At 44.7% G+C, this 16,951-nt stretch overlaps 1 protein-coding gene across 4 annotated transcripts in view; it reads left to right on the top strand.

Annotated features, from left to right (window-relative positions):
• Positions 1-16,951, top strand: part of VDR (vitamin D receptor) — a 122,411-nt gene that overhangs the window by 72,647 nt on the left and 32,813 nt on the right. For all 4 annotated transcript variants that reach the window (XM_074934765.1, XM_074934766.1, XM_074934767.1 and 1 more), the window contains one exon: positions 6,802-6,932. In XM_074934765.1, coding sequence (XP_074790866.1) covers positions 6,802-6,932 — 131 coding nt within the window. The remainder of the gene's footprint in view (positions 1-6,801; positions 6,933-16,951) is intronic.

Below are 16,951 nucleotides of genomic sequence, written 5' to 3' on the forward strand. Positions count from 1 at the left end.
TAATGAAAATTTCTGATCCCTCCGCACCATAGAGCAATTATTTCTACTTTGCATGTGGGAAGGTCTCCTATGCAGTGAGCTGCAGAACCTACCAGGTGAAGGTGCTTGGTTTAAACCTGTAAAGATTGGGCCCTTGCAAGTGGTCTGTCAAATGGTATGATGATATTGCTACAGTTGTGGTCATCTGAGGCACACAAGCTGACACTGTGCATGATTTAAAGAGGGGGCTGGCAGCAGGACCTTCCCTGCCAGGGGTCCTTGAGCTTGGAAATCTTTGGTTCACGAGAGCTAGGATTTGGTAACCTTCATTGCACACCTGAAGAGTCTTCTGTCCTCCAAGCTTCCCTGAGTGACTGAAGCTAATGGCAGGGGTGTTTGTATACGGGCGCCCCTTTGAGGCTGATTCTGTTTTGTGTGTGTGTGTGTGTATATAGAACAGGGGTATGGGTGTTCTAAACCATGCACTTGTTCTGGCTACTTTCAAATGTCGGGTATCCAAACTTGAGAAACCTTGGGCCTAACTCTTTCTTTAAGAGGGATCCCAATTACCCGCAGTTCCCATGGATGTTCACCAGAGTTGTGGGTGCTTGGCTTTGAAAGTCAGACTGGGCACCCAAAAATGGAAGACAACCAGAATGAGTGAACTGACTTTGGAAATTTTAGGTCTACATTTGGGAATTTTGTAGCACCTGGAAAAATTGGGGCTAGCTGGGATTATGGGTCTTCATGGGTGATTTCAACATACAGAATATTCGTTTAAAATTGCAGTTGTTCCTTTAGAGCCCCATTCATGGATGAGTGCCACGTTGTGCTAGACACTTAGTGTAGTATAAATACCTAGATAAGCAGCACAGAGCTGATGTCTACAGCTAACCCAAGAGGAGTGGGAAACTTTTTACCATAGTCTGAGGATTGAAATGACTCACTGGCATTAGGTAGATAGTCCCTGATTCCGGGGGCTAGAGCATGACTAACAAAATACGCCAGTTGGTGTGCTGTGATTTTTGGTTATGACAAAGGTAACTTTCAGGAACTTGAGCATTTCACGGGTTTCACAAATGTGCTAGACATGGGGGGGAGGGGGTAGGTTGTCATTAAAGGTCACTGCACTAATTAAGATTCAGAGAGAGAGTGAAACTGAAAGTCGGAGGGGTTTTTTTTTTCCTTTCAGTAAAAGGCTAAGCCACAACAAAATATAAATAAATAGCATCTCTGAAATGGTGAATTCCCAATACCCTCTCTCAACGCGTCCTTCCATAGTAGGCCATCACTTGTGGGTACAGGCCAATGTGTGTTCCTTTTGTCCAATTAATTAAAAGTTTTTGTTTCTAATTAACTATGTTGCCAAAAAACTCTTTCACGGGGGGGGGTGAAGTCTGAATTCTGTTTTTAACATCTCCTTTTCCTTTATGTTCTGCCCTGAACACATTCCGGTACAAATATCTACAGAGCAGTTGCCAACTAAAGTAACTTTAAGCATACGCTATAAACTTATTATTTGTATTATCATAGTACCTCAGAGCCTCAGGATGGACCAGGATGCTGTTGTGCTGTATCTTTGTCCAAACACCAAACAAAAAGAGAACCAATTTAATTGTCTAATGTCCTCATTTGGGAGACCTGTACTCAGGCAACTTTACTATTTACTCCTGAGGGAATTCTGCGCCCCCCTCCTCCCCCCCTCCCCCCGCAAAACTCTGCCCACAGTATTTTAAAATTCTGCAAATTTTGTGTGTCAATAAATAAATGTGGAGGCTCCACCATGGCAGTGGGGAGCCAGGCCACTGGCTGCATGAAGGTGGGAGACCACCTACAGTGCCCTCCCCCAACTCCCGGGACATGGGCTCGATAATGAGGCAGCACCCAACCCTGACGCAGTGCAAGGGCTGGGCCTGCCCCAGAAACACCCCAGGGCCCTACCCCTCTGCACCAGGTGTGGGCAGGCAAGCTGGCTCAGCCTGGCAGATCCAAGGATGGAGGGGCTTAGTGTGGGGGGATCCAGGTATGGGGTGAGAGGGTTCTGTGTGGGGCAATCTGGGTGCAGGCAGCTCAGTGGGGGGTCTGGGTGCGGGGGGAATCTGTATGCCCAGGGGCTCATTGGGGGATGGGGTGGGGTTCTGGGTGAAGGGGTAATGGGACTCTGCAAGGGGGTCTAGGTGAAGGTGGTTGGGGTTTGAGTGCAGGGGGCTCAGGTGGAGTTCAGGTGCAGGGGGCTCCAGATGCAAGAGATGCAGCTCAGTGGGTTTGGGATGGGAGAGCTCTGAATGTGTGGGGAGATAAGGCTTGGGGGGGGGGGTCTGGATGCATGAGGGTTGGGTGACTGGGGGAGCAGCTCCTGCACACTGACCTCTCCCCCCAAGGCTGAGGAGCAATGGGGGCAGGAAGTGCAGGGGTGGGGTTGTGGAGTTTCCTGCAGCCCGAGGAGGTTTCTGGGGGTGGGTCTGATCTGGATTAGCCACTCCTTGCAGGGGAAGAAGTCCTGTCCTTGCCCAGCCAGAACGAGCAGCTGAGCCTGGCACAGAGTAGGAACCACTGCCTGACATCCCCAGACCCTCCCCGCAGTGATTTACCTCTCCCCCGTTTGCACCAGGTGCCTGAAATGACACACCTGCACTGCTGGGGACAGGCGCGAGACCATTCTTGTGGCTTCCCTTTGTTTCCCCATCAGAAAATCATTTTTCTGCAAGGAAGCAAAGAAATCTGCAGGTGATGTGAATTCTGCACATGCGCAGTGGCGCAGAATTCCCTCAGGAATAAATATTACTTTCTTGTATTGTGGAAGCACCTTAAAGGAGTTCTAGTCATGGAACAGGACCCCACTGTGGTAGGCACTCTAAATGCACCACAGAAAGATAGTTCCTGCCCTAAAGAGTTTACGGCCTAAGCACCCACCCACATAAGTGCCAATTGGAGTATCCACTAGAATCCCGCATTCTAGCCCGGGTTTCAAACAAAACAGTCTTTTCAAACTTGTCTTAAATTGTGGGCCTAATTTTCAGTGTATTGGGCACTCGCAGGTGGGTTTCCAATAAAGTATATTGAAAACTGCCCCACAGATTCATTTTCATGTTCAGTTGCATGCAAACTTAACTACTTCTTCCTGAAGTTACATGGATCTGTCCAGAATTTCTGCACGGTGTGTGAGCTCTTAATTCAGGCATCCAGCAGTTAGTTGATTACACAGACCATGAAAAGCAATATCTTCCATTTCTCACTGATAGCCAAGCCGGTGAATTCTCGGCTTTGCTGAGACAATCATTTCTACATTGGAAACATGCACCAGAGCTGCCTGGGAAGGGGAGGACAATTTGCCCAGAGCCCCTAAACAGAGTGATATTTGCAACCTGGTGCACAGGATTGCAGCACCACTCAGATTTGGCCTGGTGGCCTCTCTGTCACGATGGAGGAACAGCTGGGCCAGACGTGAGTGATGCAGCAATCCCAGGTGTCACGTTGTAACTGCCAGAGTGGGGAGCTGGCCCCAGCCTCATGGGACAGGAGCCACCGCTGCAGGGCAATCTCACTCTCCAGCACTTCCCCAGCTCCCCTGAGTGATCTATTTAAAAAAAAAATTTTTTATTTTTTTTATTTTATTTTATTTTATTTTGGTGGAAGGGTGGAGGGCCTCAGTTTCAGATTTTGCCCAGGCCCCAAAAACCTCTGTGCAGCATGCACTGGCATGTACTTTTACTTTTGGTTGAATACAGAGCCTGTTTATGCTTGCACATAGACAGGATTAGTGCAGAGAGGGATTTTATTATTTTTAATTTTCGGCAGTATGCCTGGGACATAGTTTTAAGGGAGCCTTGAAATGGCTAGTTCTGTAAGGTTTTTTTTTGTTTGTTTTTTTAATAAAAATACACTGCGGCTGGACAGAGCCTGACAGCCTGTGCTCTTGTTGTGCTTCTGTGGGTATGACATCTGCCCCCACTGCACTGACTCTGTAATTTAGTTTCTTTTGTAATAAAGACGCAAGACCCTAATGTGCTCTGAGCAATAAGGCTTGCTTTTAAAAGGGCTCTTAAACCATGTCATTTTCCACTGCTGCTCTGCATGGAGGTATACAATGAACTGCAATAGTTTTCACACTAGCCAAAATCCAAGTACTGTATATTATTGATTTGTATTACGGTAGTGCCTACGGGCCCCAATCAAGATAAGTACCCCACTGTGCTGAGCTCTGTGCAGATGAAGTCCCTGCCCCCTAAAAAACTTACAATAAATGAGACCGTGTGCAAGGGAAAACAGAAGCATGAGGGGGAGAGGGAGCAGCTTTGCCAAAGTAACTCTTCAAAAACCATGAGTTGGGTCCATCAGAATAGTATTGGCTTAAAAACCATAAGGTTTGTTGGGTTTTTTTTGTTTTTTTGTTTTTTTTTTAAACGTTGCGTCCTCTTTATTTGCCTTCTGTGTTTTGTTTGGTTTGGGGTTTTTTGAACCTGTAGGGTGCACTTGGGTCAAATTTTCAAAATTTCTTTCCATACGCACAAGGGTTAGAAACTTTTTTGAATGAACGCCAAGGGTTCTCACATCACTTGCCTCTTAATGACTCATCAAATATCACAAGACCTGTGATAACATAAAGAGAGTTGGGTTGGCACTGAGGCAAAGTGATTTGTCCATAGTCATGCAGCAGACCTGGGCATAGAACCCAGATATTCTGTCTACTAGGCCAGTACCCTAGTTCCTGGACCATGCTGCCCCAGCTGTATTTAGGAAGTACAGTAACAGCAATTCCAGAAGGGAGAGTTTATTGGAGATTTTGGCCCATCTAATCTTATTCAGGCAGCAAACTTTGGTTTATAGCATGTCAGATAACATTGTTTCCCCTTTTTGGTTAAATGAACTGTAAATATGTTGAATGTAATGTCTTTATAATTAGCTTTTAGAGGGCCCTATCTTTCAGCCTTTCCTTTTCTGTAGCCCCATTGACACAAGTGGATAAGGGCTGCGAGATCAAGCTGGAAACAAAATTTAAGGCTTTGTGCCAAGCAAATATTTGCTTGGAGACGTTCTCACCTTAAAGCCTCTTATCTGCTTCTGTGTCCTGATATATCTTGCTGAACCATTGCATGAATTCACATGGAGGCGTGGCAATGAAAAGTCAAGGGGGAAGGAAAGGAGATTCATTGAGAACTTAGGAAGAAAGCAAAATTTGGGCTACTGTGTATTTGTTTTACTGTACTGCCTTGGGGATCCAACTAAGTGTGGGACCCCATTGTGCTAGGCATTGCACATAAATACAGTAAGAGCCCATCCTGAAGGGCCTACAATCTAAATAGACAAGACAAAGGGTGGGAAGGGAAACAAGCACAGAGTAGGGAAAGTGATATGCTCAAGGTTACCCACCAGGGTCAGTGGCAGAGCCAGGAATAGCATCCAGGTCTCCAGATTCCCAGTCCCCTAACCATCATACCATGCTGCCTCTCAATACCTTTTAACTGGCAGGCCCAATGGGTAACCTGAGATCTTTCTCTAACTGGATGGGATTGGGTAGATCTAAATTGCAGTAAAACACTTGCAACTGGCCCGCGTCAGCTGGCTCAGTCTTGGCTGCAGGGCTATAAAATTGCAGTGTAGATGTCTGGGCCCAGGCTGCCATCCTTCCCGGTATCTTCGCTATTTAGATCTCTGCTTGGAGATATTCTTGCTCCAGTCTCTGCTGCTCCGCCACACTTTCCCTCCTTTCTAAAGGATGTATTTTTGTATTCATGTCTATCTCAAACTACATAACTTCCCCAGACAATTCAATCTGTGCTCACAGATGTGCTGTAAATTGCATTGCATTCTTCATCCAAAACAAAGATGATGGGTCCCTGTTTTCCATGCAATATGGAAACCGAGCTTAATATAGAATCACCATTAACTAGTCATTAAAGAGCATGCTATACACTATATATATAATATAAAAAATAGTGCTAGTGCCTTGGAGCCCTAGGCATGGACTGGGGCCATACTGTGCAAGGTGCTGTACAAACACAGAACAAAAAGTTAGTCCCTGCCCCAAAGAAATCCTATAATACTGACTAGTCAAGGAAGACAAGTTTATACTTTTGATGGGACCTATAACTCTGAATGTCCTGAATTAAGAGCATTAAAAATCTTAATCACACACACACTCACTCATCACACACACACACACGTGCAATAGTGCATGCACATGCGTGTGCGCACAAGAGAGTGTGAAATATTTCTCTCATATTCTACAGTGGGATTTCTCTCTCTCTCACTCCAACCAGGAGGCTTTCAAGCCTGGTAAATGTTTAATAACATACACTGCTTCTGAAAGGCCCTTGCTGGGTACAAGCTGACTTATACTCTGGTTTGGTTTAGTTTCCGTTGCTTCTGCTGCTTGTGGTTCAATTCTGTATTTCTCTGTAAATTCTCCCACTCTTTTTTCCAGTTTCACAGTATCCAAAACTGGGAAATTTAAACTGTGGCTAATATTTTCCTGTTTATAGTACATGTTGTATTTGTTGACAAGAAGCTCTGTGTGTTTGGGTTTTTTTGGGCAGCTTAGAAATTTTTAAACCTTTTAAAAACCATAGAGACATACAAGTTGTGGCTGTCTTTCAAACATTAAAAAAAAGTATTTTAAAATGTACAACTTGCAGAAACTAAACAGTGGCTACTTACAGGAGTGTTCTAGCACACACCTGCAATCCTCACCGCACAGCCCAATGGGTTTGATTGCAGATGTCCCACACAATGTTTTGAAACAGTCTCCACACACAATTTCAATGTTTCCTTAGCAGTAAACAAGTCCAGGCATCATAATATTTATTTGTGTTTTATTTTCAGGAGGAGCATGAAAAGAAAAGCAATGTTTACATGTCCATTCAACAGCGACTGCAAAATCACCAAAGATAACCGGCGGCATTGCCAAGCCTGCCGGCTGAAGCGTTGTGTGGACATAGGCATGATGAAAGAATGTGAGTAAACAAGTGCACAGTGATTCTGTGCTTAATGTACTTTAGTTTTGCAGTAGTTTAAGGCTGGGGTTTTGAGGTGCTTGACCAGCTCCCATTGACTTGAATCTCTCAGGTCACTTTGAAAATTCTAGCCTAAAATGTTTGGCCTCAACCTTCAGAAGCGACTAGCGATTCTCTGGATGCTTTTGGGTTTTTTTGGGTTCCCAACTGAAGTCACCTTTAAAAGGGGCCTTGTTTTGAGAAAGTGCTGAGCTCCTATCAGGAATCAGGGTTTGCAGCAGAGCCAGTCTTTGGGCAACCTAAAAAGCACAGGGCCTGCAGTAGGTTGTCTGGTTGGCTATACCACCTGGTTGATTGGAAGAGTCTTAAGCCCAGCAGCAGTTCAACAGCTGTTCAGACCATTCACCCATGGCTGTGATACTTCCTGGGCCTACTTGTTCCCATCCTTGCTCCTACATTGCTCCCAGCCCTTCCTACTCCAGGTAACCCAGTCCTGACCCTTTGCTCCGGTTCCTGGCTTCTGACCCTGGGATCTGGCCTCTGACTCCTGTTCTGACCCTTGGCTCTGATTTCGAACTACCAACTCATGCTCCACTGGGCATGAAAACCCACATCCCAGTCTCTGACAGCTCCTGCCCTCTGAATCTCAGGCCCCTTTAAGATATAGCTCCAGATGAGTACCCAAAAATGGAGGTGCCCAGAATCACTAGACACCGCCATGGAATAGACAAATAAGTCAGAAGTCCGTAGTAATACATGGATCATTTCATGCATCACTTGCCATCTTAATTTTTAATTTGGGGTGTAACTAGACTGCAGTAATTTATGGTAAGAAGGCCCACAGTCCTGAACTGAGTTTTTCAGCATTCACAATGATTTAAAGGAGAATTTTTGCAGTAGGCCAAATTTTGAGACCAAGCACATTGCTCCCAAATAAAAGTAAAAAGTAAAGAATCCTACACCTTGCACGGATTGAAACCCTTAATGCAGACACACTGCACTGGATCAACTTACTCCAGTAATCGCATCATTGAAATATACTTGGTGCAATTTCCCTAATCTAGACAAGCTTCAAGTATCTTGTAGTCATCTAACGTCTGTAGATATGTGCTTTCTAAATCAGAGCTTTTAGCTTCCCTGCCAAGCATCTCTCTTGCCTGGCCCTTCTTTGAAACCTTGTTGTATTGTCTCCTGACAGCAGGAACAGGTGAACCACTCTATTTAAAAATTGAATTCCCATGGAAATTAGAGATGTCAAAAAGCAATTTGGGTCATCTACTTCATCTCCCTCTTGTCCTAGCAGAGTTTTTCATTCTCTCTTTTAGAAGTAGCTGCTCTGTTAGTTTTATTTACAAAGCAATTTGCTCACTGTTAAATGCCAGGGAAATGAAGCAAATGTCTTAAACATATTCCTTGCTAGGGAGCATTGTGATCTGAGAAATATGTTCACCCACTAGCGATCGTGATCTGTTCATGGCTGTTCTACCCTATGTTTCCTGAGTTGAAAAGGGGGAAAGATTTCATAGCACTCAAGTTTTCCTCGCGCATCTCTGCATTTTACAAGGACTTGGTTTGGTTAAAACGGGATGCTATAGGTATGTATTGTTTCTGGGCGGAGCTGATTAATGATTGAGAGGGGTTTAATGATTGAGACTAATTAGGTTTTGGTTTCCATATTGGTTTGTGATTTGTAAAAGTGGAGTTGGCTCTGTGCCATGGGAGAACTTCTTTGAGCCGAATGGTAGCGTTGTCCATTGTTAAGCTACTGTCTTGAGAGAGAGAGAGAGAGAGAGAGAGAGAGAGAGAGAGTATCCATCACACTTGTCTCTTTGAGGTTGTCTCCTGAGTAGGTTTGAAGAAAGGTATTAACAACCCCCATACTGCACCCTGGCTTTGTGGAAGCTCCTTTCTTTGGTGATATAATATCACATCAAACAATTCAAATATTCATGCGGTTCTTCCGTTTAAACATCTTCCACATAACTTTGGCTTCATGCATCTCTCTTATTGTAGTTTTTTGCTGTGGAATTTCTTTGTGTTTTTCCTTAATGGCATCTCTTGTTGGTATTCATTTCAGCAGAGTTCTGTTTTGTGACCTTGAGTCTCCTTGGTAGAGGCTTGGGGAATAACTCGGGAAAAGTAAAGTTCAACTGAGTTCAAACACATGAACGTTGTCAAAATATTTATTTTTCTGAGTTTGTACTTAAAAATACATGTCCGGTGAGTTTGTACACATTCTTTTCACTTCTCTATGGATTCAAGTCAAACCAAAATGATCCACCTTCGTTAGGAAGCATCATGAACTTTCTGCAGGAGTTGTGCTGTTCTCCTGATTACAGCTGCCTGCAGAGCCTGGGTGTGTTATGGTGTGTATGGTGAACCTGTGCAAGTAGCCAAAAGACCCTGCACTTGATTCTCCACTTCCTTGTACCTTCTGTGTCTATTCTCCCTGTGCAAAATGAGTGTAAGGTATTATTCTGTCAAAATGTTAGTGTGTTGCACCCAGTTTGCACAGGTATAAATGATACATGATATGATGCAGGCAGGGGAGAATCAGACATGGCTTCTCCCCCCATGCTTTTTGGAGTGGGGAAAATCTTGCTGAGAGTTGCTGACCCTAGCTTCTCCCTCTTCCCATCTGTAAGAGTTTCCCCCCTCCTAAGGGGGAGTGGAACCTGTACAAGGAGACAACAGTTGCCTCTTGTTCTTTTTCAGCTGGGATGTGACTTCGCTCCGCTTGTGCAAGTGTGGTTTTGTTCAGAGAAAGTTCTTATTCTCTTCCAGCAAGCCTCACCATTTACTCTGCAAGAGAGTGCCTATCGCTTTGAGAAAATCAGGGCACGGGCACACAAGACATTGTGCCACGTGATGATTGATGGATTTAAAAATCTGCAACCTGTTTGGAAATTTTAGTATCACTTGGCTTTCCTATAAATGTTCTCTATTTAGTAGAGAACAAACAGCTTCATAATGTAACTGGGTGCAGCTAAGGAACATCACCTATGACCCTTTAAGAAAACCAGTGTTTACTGGAATGCTCCAGTCCAGAAGAGTCTTGTATCTTCAGCACATGTGGAAAAATCTCCATGTTTCTAGTAAATAGGCAGGCTCCAGTAAAACTAGTTTTAAAGTTAGTGGGTGAGGCTCCATGGAAAGAGAAACAAAGGCCCTGTTTGCCCTGGGTAACAACTGAGACTGCAGTTTATTAGTTTGTTTTTTGCAACCAGTTAACCTGTGTTTGAATACAAATAAATTGTAATGTCTTTACTCCAAAGTTCTTACTCTTACTCTAAACCAACTCCTGCCCACACAGTCTTTCGCTTGAGCATGGTGGTGCTTAAAATCTGAGCTAGCTGGGCCATCAGAGGGCATAGGTTAAAGCTCATGTGCATGTTAGAACAGAATTAATAGACTGCTCTCTGTTTTATTTTGGACTCTGTGTGTGAGCACTTTGGGGTCCAGTGGGTAATGTAAGATACCATACAAAATAATTTGGTACAGCACACTGTTAAAACATCCTTGTTCCCTGGCTAGAGCAATGAACCAGTACAGCTACTTAGTAGAGAACAGAGCAACACAAAGTCAACGACACTTAAGCAATTCTGAAAATGTTTCTCGGCATTGTAGTTTTTTTTCAGGATATTCCAGAAATAATTATTTGAAATGGAGAATTTTCACGGGCCTTCTGCTTTAATAAGGGATGGCTCGGCTTCTCCTGCACATTTCTTCAATGGCCGGAGACCATTCTCCAAGAACAATGTTGTTTTCAACTGGCATTATCTTGTAATCATTACACAAATCGCCTTTGAGAGAGCAAATGCTGTTGTGCTTATTTGAATGGAAAAAAGGCTTTGAAATCTGTGACTCTAAAAACCAAATTGGGTGCGAGCGAATAGCCTTGGTTACTGGAGTCCAACTGAGAGTTGGCATAAGCAAGTGCAACTCCACTGAAATCAAGGGGATTATACCCGCTTGCGCTAGTTCATGAATTTTGCAAGGACAGCCAGGAAACTTCGGTAGCAGCAGAACGGGGGCGTTGTTTTCCGGCCTGAGCAAAACTGTGTAGTAGTTAACTTGTAAATGATCCATTTAATGAAATCCATACTTTATCAATAGAAACCTAACCCAGAGTAACTAAAAATAGACCTCTGAGTGGACTTAACTGCTAGTTAAATGAATGGGAACAAAGTGTGCTTCAATTATTTTTAGGTCGAATCAGGTTTAAAACTCCTGCAAGAGTGCAAGCAGTTGTCTTCCCACAGCTACCACCTCCTCTCTCTGGGACGTCCCTATCACTGTTCCTGCAACAAGCAACAGAGTGACACCGATCTGATTTTAGTCCAACGACGCAGAAACATGATCTAAGGGAGTGAGAGAAGGGAAAACACTGGCAGATGAGACAGAGAGCAAGGAATTGAAAGGAGCCGAAAGAGAAAGGGAAGGAGAAAGAGCTTCTGTGAAAGGGGGGAAAGAAGGGAGACAGAACTGTAGTTTAGCGATAGCTCACTGATGCAGGATTTAGTGTCGTTAGTCCTTGCTCTCCCAGGCCAATGAGAGTTCTGGCTGGTTCTCACAAGGGCTACAATTGCACTGTGTATTTTTCAACAAATGTACATTCCCCAGGCCCATTTGCAGCCCAAACATGGCAACACTGAGGAATCTGGCTTTATGAATGGTTGTTATCCGAGTCTTAAGGATGAAGTCCTGGGAGCTTGAAATCAATTAGGAAGGTGAAAGAAGGGAAGGCTTTGTGGGGGGATTCATAGGGTGACCTAAGCAGCGCAAAAAAACCCAACAACCCCAAAACCATTACGTTAGCAGCAGCAGCAGCTTGAGGAGATGAGGTATGAGGCAGCTAGAGAAGGTAGCTCAGGTGAGAGACAAGTTCTTCCTGGTGGAGATAAATTATTTTCTTTGTATTGCGGTAGCACGTAGGAGCCCCAGTCACGGACCAGGTCCCCTTTGTGCTGGATACTGCACAAACAGATAACAAAAGGACTCCCTGCCTTGAGGAGCTTACAATCTCAGACAGGAGACAAACGGTGTAGATGCAGACATGGGTAGCATAAGCAAATCAGGAGCAATATTGTTTAATATGATAGGCAGTGGTCTCCGCACACCAGCTGCCTAACCATTGCCATGTTTCCTGCAAAGAAAAGTTTGTAGGAGGGATTTGAAGGAAGAAAACAATGGCCTTGCAGCTGTTGATGTGGAGCTCCTCCCATGTAAAGAGGAAGAGAGGGATTTTATTAATATAGAGGAAGTGGCAGGACATGGTAAGCTTATGAATAGAAGTGGTGAGACTAGGTGAACAGGTGGACAGTGGTATTGGTCAGTATCAAATGGCTCAGATGGAAAGAGGAGTTTGGAATTTGTCATGATGAATTTTAGTCTGCAGCAGAATATCCAGGTGGAGATGTTGGAAGCAGCTGGAAGATGAAAGACTGATCATAGGAGGAAGGGTTGTGGGTAGATAGGAAAGATCTGAGTATTCAGATATAGTATAGGAGATCTAGAAATCATGGCAGAGGATGAAGTCACCCAAGGTCAGGGTGTGGAAGGTGAGCAGAGCTTTAAAGAAAGCAGACAGTGACGGGAAGAAGTGGCTGAATGAGTGAGGAGTTGGAGAGGTATGATGAGGTACAAGAGTATGGAGTCAGGAAAACAGATGTGAAAGTAGCCACGTGAAAGGGATTATGAAGAAGGCCCTGAACTTGGATAAGAAGAAGTGTTTGACGACTTCTGAGGCACAGAGAGGGAGAAGCTGAATAGCAGGGTGTTCCAGGAGGTATCTGAAAGTGGTGGTGAGGCAGAGATGGCTTCCTCAGGGAGCTGACAGGAAGGAGATGGGACAGTAATTAGAGGGACAACTGGAGTTAAAGACAGGAGTCTTAAGGACAGCACATGAGGAATGTGCTGAGAGAATGAGCAAGGGAGTTGAGAGACCATAAGGTTTCAGTGACAGGTTGAGGGGTAAGAAGTAGGCATGGACTAAACTTAAAATGTAGGTCGACGTAGCTATTTCTCTGAGCACTGTAGGCAAGCTGACCTAACCAGGTGTATCAATATGGCTCAGTCAACAGCAGAATCCTCTGTCGATCTAACTACTGCTACCAAGGGAGGTAGATTGCCAATGGAAAAACTCCTTCCGGCATTGTAGGAAGTGTCTATGCTACAGTGTTACCATGGCATAGCTGTGACACTGTATATACACGACTGAAGACAGTGATGGTGGTTTCTCAGAATTGGAGATGGGTGAATGAGCAGAGATGCTTGGACTGGGGAGGAAGGGGCATAGGATAGATTAGTATATTCTCTCCTAGTTGCAGGCAACCCCGATAAACAGGAAATAAAACTCCTGCAAATAGGTGGGATCACAAGAAAAGAATTTAATGAATGAAGTTGCTCAGTTTTCTTCATGACTTTTCCCAAAGTGTATTACTGAGTGAGGTCCATAGAATCATGGAAGATCAGGGTTGGAAGAGACCTCAGTAGGTCATCTAATCCAACCCCCTGCTCAAAGCAGGACCAACCCCCAACTAAATCATCCCAGCCAGGCCTTTGTCAAGCCAGGCCTTAAAAACCTCTAAGGATGGAGATTCCACCACCTCTCTAGGTAACCTATTCCAGTGCTTCACCACCCTCCTAGTGAAATAGTTTTTCCTAATGTCCAACCTAGACCTCCCCCACTGCAACTTGAGATCATTGCTCCTTGTTCTGTCATCTGCCACCACTGAGAACAGCCGAGCTCCATCCTCTTTGGAACCCCCCTTCAGGTAGTTGAAGGCTGCTATCAAATCCCCCCTCACTCCTTTCTCTTCTGCAGATTACATAAGCCCAATTCCCTCAGCCTCTCCTTGTAAGTCATGTGCCGCCTCTTCCAACCCCTTCCCCAAAGTCCCCACCCCACGTACCTAGAGTGTTGGACAGGATCGTACTTGGGACGGCTAGCTAGTCCTGCTGCCACAGCTACACTTCTATTTTTAGCAAGCAAGCTCGGTCTGAGCTAGTACGGGTATGTCTACTCAGCTGGAAATGACACCTTCCAGCTCCAGGGTAACTGTATCCACAGTTAAAGGGGTGAATTTTTTTTACCAAAATAGTTCTACTGGCAATAATCCCTAGGGTGGAGGCAGTTACGTCCAGTCAGGGAGGGTCTAGAGGTACTTAGTCCTGCCTCAGCGCAGAGGCCTGATGACCTCTTGAGGTCCCTTCGAGCCCTACATTTCTATGATTCTATGAAGGTGCCTTTTACAGGGCCTGTCACTGGTTTGGTTTGGTTTTTCCCTTCCACTATGGGAAAAGCTACACCGGTAGAAGGCACCTTTATACAATATAACTGCATCCACAAAAGGGGAGTTTAACTAATTGAACTATACTGTTATAGTTAAAGCGGTCCAATTTTTGTGGTAAACAAGCCCTAAAGCCAGTCTGAACACACAGTTGCACTGATTTTAAATAGTTGGGTTTTTTTAAGAACATCCATGGGGTGTTTGCACTCATTTAAATACGTTGATTTTAAAAACACACTTAATTGGCGTAGGTTTCAGAGTAGTAGCTGTGTTACTCTGTATTCGCAAAAAGAAAAGGAGTACTTGTATTTGTTAGTCTCTAAGGTGCCTCAAGTACTCCTTTTTTTTTTAATTGGTGTAGTTGCCGAAGTCCAGGACATCGTGCAGCCCAATGGTTTTCAACCGCTTTTCATTTGCGGACCCCTACAAAATTCAAATGGAGGTGCAGATCCCTTTGGAAATCTTAGACATAGTCTGCAGACTCGCAGGGGTCCATGAGCCACAGATTGAAAACCACTGACATAGCCCAAGCCCGCCCTCCTGGACCGCCCGACTACTCCTGGATCCCTCACAAGGAAGGGAAGCAACTGTGAGCTAGCTGCCTTCAGGCACTTAGGGCAGTTGAGGGGAAGTGCTGATATTTGTCTCCCAGAATGAAGCTAGGTGTTTTCCTTTGGGGGTGTGAAGGAAGGAGGATTCTTGGGCTGAGCAGGGACTGAAGGAGTTCGATAGCTGTACATGGGGGTGGCTGATGACGGGGGCATGTTTATGTGAAGAAGAAACTGGGAAGAAATTGTACGGTGCTCTTGGCAAAAAATATTCTACTTGTTTTCTGTCTCTCTCCACTTTTAGATAGTCCCCGACTCAAAGAGCTTACAGTCTTATGTTCACTGTGTACCGTGTCTAGCACAATGGGGCCTCAGTCCTGTTTGGGGATGGGGTGGAGGGGACCTTTAGGCCCTATGGTATACAAATAAAAACACTGAACAGCTTCGCCGGGGGGGGGAAGAAGCTTAAAGGCCAAAAAAAAACTTCTCTACATCTCATATAAACCCTGTGTGTCTAAATTGCCTTTTAATTCAAAATGTTTCCAGCCTAGTTCACTCCACACTCACTCTTTTGTTTATATAATTGACCCTGATGTGTACACCCATTTTTCCACTAGTACAGCTGTGCGTGACAAGAGATCACAACACCTCCCTAGGTGAGTGCGAGTAAACACTGTGAGGAATTATACTTAAGGATATGTTAGTGTGACAGACAGCCAGGGTTACAGTTTCCCATAGCTGTTCTTCACTTGCTCATAAAATATCTGACTCAGACCAGCCAAAGCAGCCCTGACCGTTACAATCTGCAATTCTTGAGAATTTTGCACATACTCTGTATATTCAACCTTGCTTTGCCACTGATTTTAATAGGCAGCAGCAGAACAGTTTGAACAGAATTGCCCTCCACTGCTGCCCCATGTACCCCAGATGTGTAAGTGCTGACATTTCATTTGAACATCAGTGTGGTCTAGCAGACAGGTCACTGGCGTAGGAGTCAGGAGCCAGGTAAACCAGCACTACAACTAATCTGTGACCCATGGGCAAGTCGAATCACCTGTCTGTGCCTGTGTTTTACCACTTACCCTTTTTCTGTTTTGTCTATTTAAAGTGTGAACTCTTTGGGGCAGGGACTCTTTCTTATTTGGTATGTCGGGCCTCTGGGCACTACTGTAATACAAAAAAAAATAAAATAAAAAAAATCATTGCTCCACCCAGGCCTGAAAGATCCAGCATTGTCTAGTAGAAAAGGGGTTAAGTGACAGCAAGAGATCCTCTTTTGAGTTCCTTTTTTTGTTGTTTTTAATTTTGTCATCACCCGAAGACTTCTTTGGAACTTAATCTATTAGGAAATTTAAATTTCAGTTATTAATTCAGTGCATTTGATATTGCTCTGGCTAGTCCTGATATCTACTTGGACACATGCCTGTATCTTTACAAGCTTAGACTATGGGTTGATTATTGATCCCTTGACGATATGTAGGTGAACCATTCTGCAGTCTTTGAGCCAAAAGGCATTTGCTCTTCACTCTAGTCTGAGCTATGCAGTGTTGTTGTAACCATGCTGGTCTCAAGATATTAGAGAGGCAAGGTGGGAGAGGTAATATCTTTTATTGGACCAGCTTCTGTTGGCCAAAGAGACGCGCTTTAGAGCTCTACAAAGCTCTTCTTCAGGTCTGGGAAAGGTACTCAGTGTCACAGCTAAATACAAGATCCAACAGATTAGTTTAACATAAGTCGTCAGCACATATTCTATCTGTTGGATCTTGTATTTAGCTGTGACACTCGGAGTACCAGGGGCCAAAGTCCATGGATAACAGACTGACGTGCCAGCAGAAGCTGCTCACTTTGCTTGTAGCGAGGCAGGATTTACTGTCTCACCCCCAGCGCTTCTGAAATGTGGTCTGAAAATTCATGAGGGGAGGGGAGTGGAAAATTTCACCATCTGGGAGGGGTGGATTGCAGAAATAGTTATGGGAGCTCACCCTGATCCGCAACTGGAAGAGGAGGGAGGCTAGGAGCAGAGAGTTGCAGGGTGGGGTAGAGTAGCAGCAAGGCCGAGATGGGGATGGTGTTCGCCAGGGCAGTAGGGCAAAGGTGAGTGAGCACACCAAGGAGGAGGTAAGGAGGAAGGATATGAGGGGAGAGGAGGAAGGGAGTTCTAAGCAGGGAGAGGGAGTTG

This window comes from Natator depressus, chromosome 20, assembly GCF_965152275.1.
Source record: "Natator depressus isolate rNatDep1 chromosome 20, rNatDep2.hap1, whole genome shotgun sequence".
In the NCBI taxonomy this organism is placed as follows: domain Eukaryota; kingdom Metazoa; phylum Chordata; order Testudines; family Cheloniidae; genus Natator; species Natator depressus.